Source organism: Nilaparvata lugens, unplaced genomic scaffold (assembly GCF_014356525.2).
Source record: "Nilaparvata lugens isolate BPH unplaced genomic scaffold, ASM1435652v1 scaffold5124, whole genome shotgun sequence".
Classification (NCBI taxonomy): Eukaryota; Metazoa; Arthropoda; class Insecta; order Hemiptera; family Delphacidae; genus Nilaparvata; species Nilaparvata lugens.
Window position 1 is genome coordinate 1,174 of NW_024091031.1, and position 15,004 is coordinate 16,177.

The window sequence follows — 15,004 nt, forward strand, 5'->3', positions numbered from 1 at the left end:
GAAAAATGAGTTTTGTGGGTTGTCAAAACTCCCCCTGAAAGAGAACTATTCATTTTATCCTATCTTTTAGTAAAATAACACATGATTCTGCATGAATAACATCTATCTTGCCAACAAGAATCGAGCTCTTTGTGAATTTAGATATGACCTACACTTTAGATTTATATAATTCATTACGTCAAGTTTTCATTTTGTCAAGTTTTAAAATAGACCCTTGCGAAGCACGGGTTCTTGCTAGTTTATTATAAATTTTTCGCGATTAAATTTTCAGTATGGTACCCACTTTGGATAATTCATTCTTTATGGTAGGATTTTGGTTTCCAAAATAACCCAGCCAGACTGGCTCAGACTGGAAATCCATCAATTCCTCCCAATGTAAGTGAACATCAAAATATATCATAGATATATTATCTATATCTATAATTATTTGGAAAAACACTTACATAATCATTATCAACATCTTGATAATCGTCATCAGAGCGCTGCTTTTGGTGAAAGGTTCTGGCAATTCTATCCAGCACTCCAATGCGATACAGTTTGACATAGGCAGTGGGTAGAGTTATCTCTGAAACATTAACGAAACGTTCATACTACTTGACACTGCAAATATTAGAGAGAAAACATTTCACATAAATTGTACAAAATTATATTGATGAGAGGAGATTTCATGGGAGGATATCCCTTGGTATAGACTGTTTGTGTCCCAAATTTCACTGTTATTTCAAGCCGATTTTTGTTGATTACTGTCTTGAACAGGTGCGAGTGAGAGTGTATATAAACTGTACATTATTTTTAAATTTATACATACAATATCATACATTATGCATTATGAGAGACTAACAGCATCACATAGCTTCACAAAAAGAACTATGTGGACTATCGGCTTCCGCAAACTAACAGTGAAATTTGGAACATAAACGCGTTCTATACCTTGTCCAGTCAATATAGGTAGACATAAAAAAGGGGTGTGCTTGCAATTTATATTGTAGTTCTGATTTTTCAATATATTATTTGGGTACATAATAGAAGTCCAGATCCAATTTCTTCATGCAAAATTTCCTTGTGCTAGATACAGAGTGGCCCAAAAACCTCGAATTTTCGGCTCATTTTCCAGTTTTCAGCTATTTCTGCCAAATCCCATAATCGGACAGAAGAATTTGCTCTCGCCTTTTTTCAGATCATAAAATTCTGAATAAAATGATATTATTTGGAACTCTCTATCTTCAATGAGTACTGAGTTATGATTTTTTTTAAATGAGTGAAATTTGAAGAAAAAATCAATTTTGATGAATTTTAGTTTCTGATCAATCTTCTGTTTGTTACCATTTAGGGCTGGTTTCCGAGCTCGGGATTTAACTAGGTCCTAGACTTTAAACAGCTGGAGTCAGAAAATTGGTTTTACAAAACGGGGCGTAGTCGCAGTCATTGTCATAGTCACTTTTGAATTAAATTTCGAAAAACTAGAAAATTGAACACAAAATAAAATAGAGAGAGAATAGTGTAAAGTTTCAGCTATTTTGAATTATTTGGGAATGTCTAATTTCGTCAAGGAAAACATTTCCAATCATAGAAATGAGAAAATAAAAACTACGACTACTGTTATAAAAGCTGCGACTACGCCCCGTTTTGGAAAGTCAATTTTCTGACTCCAGCTGTTTAAAGTCTAGGACTTAGCTAAATCCCGAGCTCGGAAACCGGCCCTTAGATGTATAATTCAAAATCCCTCTGGGCGTATTTTTGTGCTCTACAATCTGAGATCAGGTAGAGTGCTCTATCTCATATAGATTTTCAGGTACACCTGACAAAAATGCTCCTTGTATTGTGAAAAACACCTAATTTTCAGCTTCAACCATCATCACCAACCACATTGTCCTCACATTGATATTTCGCACAATGACATAAGTTCATGACATTATGTTCTATGAGAATCACCCGTTAGATGCACTTCATTTCCTAGTGGAGAGGCGCGCTTAAGGACACCTCAAGGATCAAAATTTCAAACACTTATAACTTTCGACACAGTGCTCAGATTTCATCGTACTACACTTCATTCTTCTCGTCTCGTCAAGGCGGTCCAAAATCAAAGTCAAAATAGTAAGTCAAATTCGGTCGAAAAATGGAAAATTTATTGTTGAGTGTAAATTTTGCATGAAGAAATTTGATATGTACCCAAATGATATATTGAAAAATCAGAACTACAATATAAATTGCATGCACCAATGTATATAGTGACTGGACTATTGGGATATCTTCTTATGAAATCTATTCTAAGACTGAGCAAATGTGTTATTAAAGAAGTAATAAGTTATATCAAACTGAAGCCAGGTTTCTAGAACACTCATTAAGCTTCTTATATTGAATCTAATGAACAATCAAAGCTATAAATTCCATATAGATTTAATGGTGCATTAGATTCAAGATATAAGTGCCCTAGAAACCGGGTCTAAAAGATGTTTATAGTTCAAAGTATTCTCTAATACAACTTATAAGAGAATAATCAATGATATTACGAGCTTCTATATACTGTTATAACTTGCTGTATAAAAGTAGGCCTACTATGGTGGGGTTCACGTTATAATGGCAGTATTTCATTAACATTGGTGTTGCTTTTCATATGTCCATCGCTTGACAAATCAGATGGGGCTATCATTTTCTGGCTCGCAAATTTGCCAGATCGTTTTCAACAATTTGAAAATATAATTAATTAACAAAATATTCATCTAAACTATTTAAATTCATTATTCAATAATTGGAAAATATATTTCTTAACGATTGAAATATAATCATATTAACAAGAATAACAAGAATAAACAGTTGATATTACATCTGATATACCGGTATCAGCTAAGGCAGTGGCAAGGCAGAGAATAGGCAATGCTGTTCTCCTATCTTTCTCCATTGCCATTATAACGTGGACCTCACTATAGTTTGTAATTCAATTGAAGAGCGGAATGATTGCCATAGATCAACCAACCTTTGTTAGATTGTCGTTCCTTGTCTTTGCATTCATTTTCCATCAAGTTGACTCCTTCGTTTGAGATTGATTGCTCCACTTGTACAGGGGTGGCTGATACCTGCAATATATTATACATTATAGTTACAATAGATGATACACCCACAAATTATATGGACAAGTTCATTTATTTATTACTAGCAGGTAACCCGTGCTCCGCAAGGCTCCAATTAGCAGCTTGACAAACTGAAAACTTGACGTGCAACGAAATCTTGAAGAATTGAAAATAGTCCTATAACCATCCTTGGTGAATAAAGAATGTACATGCAAAATTTCAAGTTAATCAGTCCAGTAGTTCAGACGTGATGATGCGTCATTCGTGAATTTGAAAGCGCTGCTCTTTTTTGACCAGTTTTCAACATTGATGCTGTCTTAATTAGCTACAGTCCGAGCAAACCTTAGTTTGCAGCACGGGGCTTTATGGCCAAGAATACTATTCCAATATAACCAATAGGAGCACACTGTTGCCGATTCTATCAAAAATGTCTACGCTCTCTTTTTCGCTCTTTCTCTAACACAATTGGCTCTCTGGATTTGGTGAAATCTGGCAACACTGTACTCCGTAAGAGCAATGCTGCAATACAAGGTTTGCACCTACTATATTAATAAGTAGCTGTGAAAAGCAACTTATGAGAGTTCATAGGTTTCATTGCAGGGAAATAATAGATTCATTTCAACACAGAATATTCAAATTTAATATAAATAGTATTACATTATTATTACACATATTTCATAATACACAAGTGACAAGTTATTTATCATTATGAGAACACAAGATAAGAATAAAATAGAATTTATCTTTTAAAAATATGTTGAGGCTAATGACTCAATAGAACATCACAATTTGACATAACCAGGCCTGTAAACACAACACAATACAATACAGCACAATAAGTACAAGGTTTATACAACACAACAATAAACATTCACAAAAATTGGACTCTAATTGACATCCATTTACTATAATATGTACAGTACATTATTTTCTATTAATTTAAAAACCCTCGAATATGAGTTTCTCTCCATATAAGGATTATTTACAAGGAATATTACAAACAGATTTCTGAACCTCCTATCTGTCGATTCAATAATTATTTTTATAATTTAAATGAAGTATTTTGTAAATTAATAATATTTATACATAGTTGAAGAACGATCTGGCAAAGTTGCAGAGGTAGAAAATGATACCACTGTCTGCTTTGTTGATTGATATACAAGGATAGCAACGCCAATGTTAATCAAATACTGCATTATAGCCTTCTCTATTTCTCGATTCAATAATAAATTTACATAATATTGAGATAGAGTATTTTGTAGATTAAGTATATTTCTGCAATGTTGAAGAACGTTCTGGTGAATGCTCCAAATGTGAAAATATTGCACTAATGTCTCATGTTTTTTTATTTACTTATATTGATTGTTGCTTAAACCTCAAATGTTGGAGCCGCCTTATATATTTATTTCACAATTTTTACAATGGACGCTTACTTATCTATGAATACAGTATTATGTAGCTAAGAACAATACAACATGATACAAGAGTTTCTATAAAATTAGTTGAGGCTTGGAGAAAATATCCATGTTTCCAAATTGTGCGAAATTTCAATTTGTTCATGTAAGCCCATTGACTGGATGTATTCATATTGACAACACAGCATCGACAGTGTTGTCGAATTGAATAGATCCTGTCATATGGACTTGCATGAAAAGATGAAATTTTGCACAATTTGGCAACATAAGTCACAACTTATGTTATACACACCATATTGATATTTGAAAAATTAATTCATAATTATTGTGGATGGAACATCCAGTCAACTTATTTAGCAATGCAAATCTATCGAATAATTAGTTTTTTTAATAGGAACAATATTGGAGAGATATTACACAGACAACACACCAATAGAGAAGAAACTCAGACATTCTAAACTGATGAGTGACAACGCATATTATGTTGATTCATTTTTCCACACTAAGAGAACTTTTTCTACATACTGTTCACTGGAATGGTCCCGCATTGGTGTGAGTGCGCATATGACGAGTTAAATGACTAGACTGGGAAAATCTTCCTGTACAGACTGTACACAGGAATGGCTTCTCTTTCGTGTGGGTACGCATATGAACAGTTAAATGACCAGACTCAGAGAACCTTTTGGTGCAGACTGTACACTGGAATGGCTTCTCTTCGGTAGGGTACGCATATGAACAGTTAAATGACCAGACACAGAGAACCTTTTGGTGCAGACTGTACACTGAAAAGGCTTCTCTTTGGTGTGAGTACGCATGTGAACTGTCAAATGACTAGAAACAGAGAACCTCTTGGTGCAGACTGTACACTGGAATGGCTTCTCTTTGGTGTGGGTACGCATATGCTTAGTAAAGCCCCCAGACTCAGAGAACTTTTGGTGCAGACTGTACACTGAAATGGCTTCTCTTTGGTGTGGGTACGCATGTGAACTGTCAAACTACTAGAAACAGAGAACCTTTTGGTGCAGACTGTACACGGAAATGACTTCTCTTTGGAGTGAGTACGCATGTGAATATTAGATGACCAGACTGAGAACGGTTTTGTACAGACTGTACACTGAAAAGGCTTCTCTTGGTGTGGGTACGCATATGCTTAGTCAAGGCACCAGACTCAGAGAACCTTGTGGGCAGACTGTACACTGGTAAGGCTTCTCCTTGGTATGAATGAGCATATGCTTAGTCAAGGCACCAGACTCAGAGAACCTTTTGGTGCAGACTGTACACTGAAAAGGCTCTCTTGGTGTGGGTACGCATATGCTTAGTCAAGGCACCAGACTCAGAGAACCTTTTGGTGCAGACTGTACATGGAATGGCTTCTCTTTGGAGTGAGTACGCATGTGAATAGTTGGATGACCAGACTGAGAGAACGTTTTTGTACATACTGTACAATGATCAAGGCTTCTCTTTGGTATGAGTACGGATGTGAACAGTCAAATTTGAATTATGAGAGAAGATCTTTGCACAGAATTTACATTGATGAAGCTTTTTAGAAGTAAGTCTTGCATGAAACCCTCCCCTCTCCTACCATTTCTTCATTGTTCCTTCTTCCTCCTCTTCTGCAGACGAATCACTCCCACTATCAGCTGATGATGGTTCCTAAAATCACAAGGTTCAAATATCAATCCAAAGAACGTCAATCATCAGCAGTGATGTAATTCACAATGACAAATCACAAAAATGCACATTCACAATATACAGGTTAATTTAAAAACGACCCGTTGCTCATTAGCTTGGATAAATGTATTTATTTGGAAAATGCATGATTTTTGTAAAAACTTTAGATACGATTCTAATTTTTATGATTGGAGCTAGCGTAGGGATGGCTATTCATTCTTGTGCTAGCTGTTGAACTAGTGAAGGTCAGTATTTACTTTTGAACAAAGGAATTCGCTACAGGACTTTTATGTAGGGACATTCAAAGGATTGTGGCCACCACATCCCCTGATCTGTCATGTTTTGACTTTTTCCTGTGGAGCTGCTTAAAGAAATTTTGTTTACTGGAGCATCCTCATCCCCACAGGAATTGATGATAGACACCACTAATGCTATCATGAGGACAGAGAAAAGCAAGCTAACAATAGTTGCCAGGAACATGGTGAAACGTAAGTAAGTGCATTGAAATGGATGGACAACATTTTCAAATTGTATTGAGAGTTCTGGGGGTAATTCAGCACAATGATTTCATTTAACTGAATATGATTCTATAATATTGTTGTGATATAATTTTTGTAATTGTATTATACATTCAAAGTTTACAGATGTATATAATTCTCACATGTATATGCAATGAGATTTTGTGCCAAATTAAAAAAGGACGATTGATGATGAATGTAGAGTTGCCAATACCTATAGAGAGGTCACGTTATGATGACAGTATTTGATTAGCATTGGTGTTGCTTTCCTTGTCTATCATTCGACAAAGCAGATATCACTATCCTCTTCTAGCATTGTTGTTGTTTTTCATTGATGACTGGAGAATCAAACTATGAGAGATTGTATTGATAAATTTATTCTAAACATGTTTCTGAATTATCTGTTCAATGATTTTTATGAAATTTTGTGATTCAATGTTCAGTACCCACTTTCGAAACTCATTCTTCATGGTAGATTTTTGGTTTCCAAAATAACCCAGCCAGTCTGACTGAGCCAGATAACAGGAGTTTATTAATTCCATGCAATTTAAGGGAACTTAAAATATACCATAGGTCTATATCTAAAATATTTGGAAAAACACTTACATAATCATTATCAAATCATCATAATCGTCATCAGAGCGCTGCTTTTGGTAAGGGTTCTGGCAATTCTATCCAGCACTCCAATGCGATACAGTTTGACATAGGCAGTGGGTAGAGTTATCTCTGAAACATTAACGAAACGTTCATACTACTTGACACTGCAAATATCAGAGAGAACACATTTTAATAAAAAGTGTACAAAATTATATTGAAGAGAGATGATAGCATCGGAGGATAGACTCTTTGCGTACCAAATTTCACTGTTATTCCAAGCACTACAAGACTTGACCTATTTCGAACTATGTGTAACCTTATCTAAATTTGGGAGAGGTGTAGCACAAGACTACATTATTTTTTCTCTACCTATCATTTTGATGATGTACTTGTTGTATCAATCAATAAAAAATAAACAATGGAATTTGGAACATAAACGTCCTATACCTTGGGATATCTTCTTATGCAATCTTTTTTCTAATGATTAAATTGAGACATTTAGATCTTAACTGACATCACTACGGTACTAAGACTGAGCAAATGTTTCCAGCAAATAGAGATCCTTTTCTTTTCATTTTATAAGAAGTAAGTTATATTAAATTAGAGCCAGATTCTAGAACACCTATTAAACTACTTGTATTGAATCTTATGAACCATCAAAGGTATGGATTCTATATAGATTTAAAATGTTGGATTGGATTCAAGATTTAAGTGTTCTAGAGTCCGGGTCTAAAAGCTGTTTATGGTGAGGTGGAAAGTATTCTCAAATAAAACTTATAGGAGTATGATCAATGATATTGCAAGCTTCTATACTTTTATAACTTGCTGTAAAAATGTACTATAGTCAGGTCCACATTATAATGGCAGTATTTGATTAACATTGGTGTTGCTATCCTTGTCTATTGTTTGACAAATCAGATAAGGCTATCATATTCTAGATCGCAAATTTTCCAGATCGTTTTCAAAACTTCATTAATTAACAAAATTTATCATCTCAATATGAAAATTTATTATTCAATCATTGAAAAATATATCTCTAGACGATATAAATATAATCGATTATTTTCAACAAGAATGAACAGTTGATATTACATCTGATATACCGGTATCATCAGCTAAGGCAGTGGCAAGGCAGAGAATCGGCATCACTGTTCTCCTATCTTTCTTCACTCCCATTATAACGTGGACCTCACTATAGTTTGTAATTCAATTGAAGAGCGGAATGTTTGCCATAGATCAACCAACCTTTGTTAGATGGTCGTTCCTTGTCTTTGCATTCATTTTCCATCAAGTTGACTCCTTCGTTTGAGATTGATTGCTCCACTTGTACAGGGGTGGCTGATACCTGCAAATATATTATACATTATTGTTACAATAGATAATACACCCACAAATTATACAGACAAGATCATTTATTATTTGATGATAACAGATAAACTGTGATATGAGACAAGATACGTTTCTGTTTTTATGAAAAAACTTGCAGGTAACCCGTGGTGCTCTGCAATAAAACTTGAAAAACTGAAAACTTGACCTACTGAAATCTTGAAGAATTTAAAATGGGCTATAACCATCCATTGAAATTGTATTTGAAATCTATACTACAATAAAGTAAAGAGCTGGTTTATACACGTATAAGATAGGAAAATTATGTTTGATGCATCATCACGTCTCAACTACTAAGCTGATTAACTTGAAATTTCGCATTCAGATTTTTAATTAACCGAGGATGGTTGTAGGCCTATTTTCAATTCTTCAAGATTTCATTACGTCAAGTTTCCAGTTTGTCATGTTTCAAATTAGACCCTTGTGGAGATCGGGTTTTCTGCTAGTAAATAAATAAAGTGAATAAATACTTGGATGCAAAATAAGTTACCTGTTCTTCTTTGAGAAGTTTCAGCTCGCTATGCCTGTACATGCTGTCGACTGAATCCGTCAAGTCTTTGATGTCTGATATCTCTGCTGGCCCTTCATCAGAGACCTTTGATGGCTCAAGATCCACCTTCAAAAACGGGAGGAAGCCGGTTTAATGAAGCACAAGAATCAATAAAGTGCTTGGATGTTTATTTTATACCTTATATAGATAGCTCTATCTTTTTCCAACTCCACACAGTTGCCGAATTGTTACCAGACTATGCAAAAATATGAACTACCAAAATATTTCTTCTCAATAATGGGAATTTACTACCAAATTATGGGAAAATATCTCTCCTTGATGAATGGGATATATTTAAGATTGAATTGATCATTATTAGAAAGAATCATTAATCAATATCATATCAGATTTACAGGGGGCTATCCACGGTATATTGAAGAAGACGGTAGGAGTCACGAATAGGATGCGCAGTGGCAAACCTGTTCTCTGACGTCAGCATAAACACAAAAATAAAATATGTGTTTTATTTGGTGCAGTTGGCAATGCAAAACTAATTGTTTTGCATATCCGTTTTCCTTTTGGTCTTGCTTTTTCTTCTTCCATGAGCTGGTCTCTTGAAATGTGCTCGTTGTAATGTCCTTTGATAAATTTATTTTAAAGTTTTATTTCTGCCAACTTCTTGAAACTTATATTAATTTTGTAGTAGATGTAAACTCAGTGAAAGCAAAATATGCTATGAGTTCTTGTTTTTCTCTTGGTAATTTTTCTTTAATATTCCTAATTTATAAGATGTCTTTCAACCTAACCTTCCGAGCACATTGTATGATTTTTCATGCATTAACGATAATTCTGGATTTTTGGTATGGTGTTTCTTTTTTATTAGTATAATAAGGTTTTATTGTTTGTCATGTTTGAGCTCTGTAATATGCTTGAAGTGTTTCCTATTACATATTTCTCAGTTTCAATAACTACCTGTTTCAATGTGCCATTATTGCATTTGTAGGATAGGTTGTGTTTGAGGCCTTTGTCAAGAATATCAAGTTCTTTCTTTGTGAATTCTGTATTTGTTAGGTTTACAGTTCTTTTGTAGAATTCATGGTTGGATTCAATGACTATAAACCTAACAAATACAGATTCAATGACAATAAACCTAACAAATACAGAATTCACAAAGAAAGAACTTGATATTCTTGACATTTTTCATGTTATTATTATTATTTCTGATAGATATTACTACCAATTGATTGAGAAGAATATGTTTTCGGAATAATAAATGCTGCATGACTAAGCACATAGGAAATCCGTATTGAGACGTAAATGAAAATATTGATTGTCAGATAAATTTCATGATTCAGCAAATAAAGTCAAGTGTGACATGAGATAAATTGACTTTTTGATGGTACGAATTTCGCCGGGTAAGCTAGTTACAATCAATGAATTCTTACAAAAACCGTTAAGGACTCTTTAAACTTCCCACAGCCCCGACAGTTGAAGACTGCGACAGTAGAGGACTGAAAATCAGTCTTCAAATGTCGCAGTCCTCGACTGTCGCATCCCCGAATAAATACTGCATACGAAGTTACCTGTTCTTCTTTGAGAAGTTTCAGCTCGCCAAGCCTGTCTTCTGTATCAATCATGTCTTTGATGTCTGATACCTCTACTGGTACTGGCACTTCATCAGAGACCCTCGATGGCTCAGGTTCCATCTTCAAAAGCAGAAGAAAACCGGTTTAATAGAGCACACAAATCAATAAAGTACTTGGATGTATATTGTATACTCTTATTGAATCGTCATTTCTTCTGTTAGGGCTACTCTTAAATAAAAATAGAAACCTACAGATGGAAATTACTGAGATATTGCAATTCAAATGCTAATGAATTAATAATTATTATTAAACAAAAATCCAAATTAAATGCAGTAAATCACCCCGAAGACTTCTGCTACTGCAAATATTGATAACAAGGTCAACGGCTAGATGGAAAGGCATGGATGAACGATGGATTAAACGAATTTAATTTGGATTTTCGTTTAATAATAATTGTAAATAGAAATCCAAGTAGCCTACCCTTTTTAAAATTGTTTACCCACAACATGTCTATAGCATGTATCAAGTCTTGATAGTGGCATCATATAGCCGAAGCATGTTGTGAGTGAACTATTTTAAAAAAGGGTATTTAGATTTCTATTTTTATTTATATCTTATTTAATCCTATAGTGAGGTCCACTTTATAATAGCAGAAAGATAGAACAGCGTTGCCAATTCTTTGCCTTCTATAGAGGTGTCAGATTTCACTATAACATCCACTGACATAACCTAATTTTGGTCGACTTGTCGTCTGCGCGTCGTGTCGTCTACACAGCTGACTTGTTCACAGCCTGCTGTATCATTTTCATTAACCTCTGTTAGAGGCCCCTTTGTATATATTTGTTAATAAGGTTTATTTTAATTGTAATTATTATCATCAAAATATATTTCAAGTCTTTTTAGTGTTATTGTTTCACATTCATCATCAAAGGGTAGGCTACATAGGTTTGTTATTCCAGGGTCTTAAAATACTGATACCATTGACTGCTCACTAATCGCGCACTGCTCAGTTTGTTCATAGAATTTGATTTTTGATTAGTTACACAGAGTAGATAATGTAAATTGATGACCTTAGAAATCTTGGAATCTCCAAAAGGAGAAGCTATTTGTGTATTGTGAAGCATGTAATCATTAATTAACAATATATTAACAGATAGTAGTATGGGAGAACAGACATTGGCCCTCACCTCCTGTTCCTGAAATCAGTACAATTTTTTTAAAGTCTCATGGTATTATATTTTCTACCCGTACTAACCATCCAATTATCTCAAACCAATCTAGTCAGAAAAACCTTTTTCGCCCCACTTGGATGTAATGAGCTGGTTTTCGTGCGTCATATGGAGGCCGAAAATGATTGTTTTCTGACCAGGCCGGTAAAAGTTTTACGGCCCTAGGGCTGTAAAATAACCTTGAAGTCAGCTGATTCTGATTTGATGTGAACGTGTTTACAAAATGGTTTATGAATTATGAAACGGAATCAGTTTATGCTTTTAGAATTGAATAGGTATTCTGCAATAAGATACTATCATTTTATTTGGATGAATAAAATGCAGATAAGATATATATTATAAACTATTCAAATTCGACTTTCAGAGTAGGATAGATCTTCTAACCTAAACTTCCGAAGTCAACAACAACAAGCATTGTTGACGTTGACATTCAGATTGGCCAAATTTCAAGTGTGCTAAAACAGCTGATCAAAAACTTTTCATTATTTGTGTTTATTATTCAAGAATCAAAACATTTATAATAATATCATCTTATCATCATTTGGAAGAATAAAAAGTATAAACTCAACCTCTTACATAATTGAACATAATCTTTTAGGTTATTTAGACAAATCAGAATAAAAAATAAAAATACTTGGACAATTTCCTGATATTCAGATTACCTCAGATTTGCTAGAGCTATGACCTTCCTGTTTTGCTTTTGGAAGTGCCTAATAAACAATTATTCTCATATTTATATTGTTTATTTTTCTGTGTGGCGAAAAATAGCATTCGTGCCACGGGCAAAAATGTTTTTCCGGCTCTCAATCTTTTCTAGTCCTCGGCCTACGGCCTCGGACTTGAAAACTGATTTCAAGCTGGAAGTCTCATTTTCGACCCTAGGTGCAAAATATACTATTATTTAGTCCATTTTTGAACTATTTTTAAGGACACTACAGTCTAATATATTTGAATATTAGTTATACACATAGTGTATTTAAAAATACACTGTGTGTTTTTAACTGTGTGTTTTTAAATACACTCTTTATTTAAACACTAGTTTTAATAACTAATATTCAAAGATATTAGACTGTAGTGTCCTTAAAAATATTTAAATATTTTTAAATACACTATGTGTGTTTTTAAATACACTCTTTATTTAAACACTAGTTTTAATAACTAATATTCAAAGATATTAGACTGTAGTGTCATTAAAAATAGTTCAAAAATGGATTATTACTTGCAGTTTGTCATGTTAATGGAATAGATGAATATTATTTAGGCTAATCTCAATGTTACCGCCAACCAGTTGCGGTAAGTAACCACTATGAGCGCTGCCTCTAGTTCCTACAGAGCTATTTGATCTATGGTTCGCCGAGGAACCGTTCTTTTTTGAAGGAGTCGCTCTCGAGTCATCGTTCACTCAGTACACTGTGCAAAGTCAATCCCGCTTCCTGCTATGTCTCGTGTCATTTTCCCGCTCCAAGTTACATTCATGTTGATTCTCTACAAGATTAATCGGCTCTAAGTGTTTTATTACTGTGATACCACTTCAATATCAATCTGAGACTTATTATTGTTGAGTATAATTTATAAAGACAGTATAGAATTAAACAAGTTGTGCTTCCGCCTCATGTAGTGAGATTTCCCGCCTTTGTATGAAAGACTTTGTTTTACACCCCTTTGTTGTATTGAACTTGATTTATTGGTTTGAGTAATTCATTTGATCAACTTATTGTTGGTCTGGTCCTCCAATTATCAATAAAAGTGTATTCGTTTCAATTTGTGTTCACTCAGTCCAACCTGGCTCCACCAGTAGAAGTTACTAAGTAATTTGTTATTGCGCTTACCTCGGTGGCCGTAACACTCAAATATGAAAATTTATTATTTAATTATTAGAAATATAATGAAAATAAGAAACCTAATTATTGATTAATGAATTTAAAAATTATTTATTATTTCAAACAAGAATGAACAGTTAATATTGCCTTATTACCGTACATCAGAAATACCAGTATCACCTATCCTTTATATGGAAGGCAGTGGCAAGGCAGAAGAATGGCAACCCTGCTCTCCTATCTTTCTCCACTGTCATTACGGTAGCCATAATAACATGAACCTCCCAATCATTAATAGTTGAGAATGATGTTGTAACTATAAATGTATAAATAAATGAAATACCCAAGTTATACTTTTCAACATTAACCACATTTTATTCAAATTTCAATTAAAGATTTCATACTGTTTTGGCTCAACAGAACATGAAATATTAGATTAAAATTTTAATTTTGATCTGTCACATTCTGTCTGGTATTGGTATCTCGAGTACCAAGTCCAAGTAGGCTATAGCCTATTAGTAATTGATGCTTATCAATTACTAATGAAATATGTTAAGCTGGGTTTACACCAAAGTTATTAACAAAATATTAATAACTTAATCCTTATAGATTCTATCAAATTGAACGGAACTTGACAGACACATATGTTCATCATGTGTATGATAAGTTATGTTCAATCTAAAAGAATCTATAAGGATTAAGTTAACATTTTGTTAATAGCTTTGGTGTAGGTCTAAATGCAGCTTTAGACTATAGCCCAAGTAAGTACGGTATCCTATATACTAACAAAACAAGAAAAAGATCTTACTTAAATAATAAAAGATACAGTGATAAAGGAATAGACTTACAATAGATTCCATGATTCTAGCGATATTATAACTAAAAATACTGGAGAATAAATCAATACGTAAAACCTCCTTTGTGTTTATTAGCGTTGGCGCTTGGTTCAGTTGTTGTTGTAGTGTCGTTAAGGACGTTCCGATACTTTCGATATTTACTGGTATCGATATTTTGCTTTCGATACCGGTGGTATCGGAAGATGCGATACTTTACAGGTATCGATACACAAGTTGGAGTATCGAAGCAGCAGTATCGAACGCGTGAGAATTATAGTGTGGTCCACGTTATAATGGTAATATTTTATTAACGGTAATATTTGGTATTAATGGTAATATTTGGTGTTGCTATCTTTGTCTATCATTAGTCAAAACAGATACCTAACGCTAT

The 15,004-nt window shown here is 33.9% G+C and overlaps 1 protein-coding gene across 2 annotated transcripts; it reads right to left on the reverse strand.

The window, feature by feature from the left end:
* Positions 1-228: 228 nt before the first annotated feature.
* LOC111063504 lies at positions 229-14,762 on the reverse strand. Of its 2 annotated transcripts, XM_039444628.1 has the most exons (6): positions 14,626-14,762; positions 10,729-10,851; positions 9,146-9,271; positions 8,515-8,614; positions 2,975-3,074; positions 229-565 (listed from the first exon to the last, which is right to left on the reverse strand). In XM_039444628.1, the coding sequence occupies exons 1-5, from the start codon at positions 14,635-14,637 to the stop codon at positions 3,007-3,009; spliced, it is 429 nt and encodes a 142-aa protein (XP_039300562.1). In that variant the 5' UTR covers positions 14,638-14,762; the 3' UTR covers positions 229-565; positions 2,975-3,006. The 2 variants fall into 2 exon arrangements, with proteins under 2 accessions (XP_039300562.1, XP_039300561.1); XM_039444627.1 differs by lacking the exons at positions 229-565; positions 2,975-3,074 and adding an exon at positions 7,279-7,398 and having other exon boundaries at positions 14,626-14,761.
* Positions 14,763-15,004: the final 242 nt, after the last annotated feature.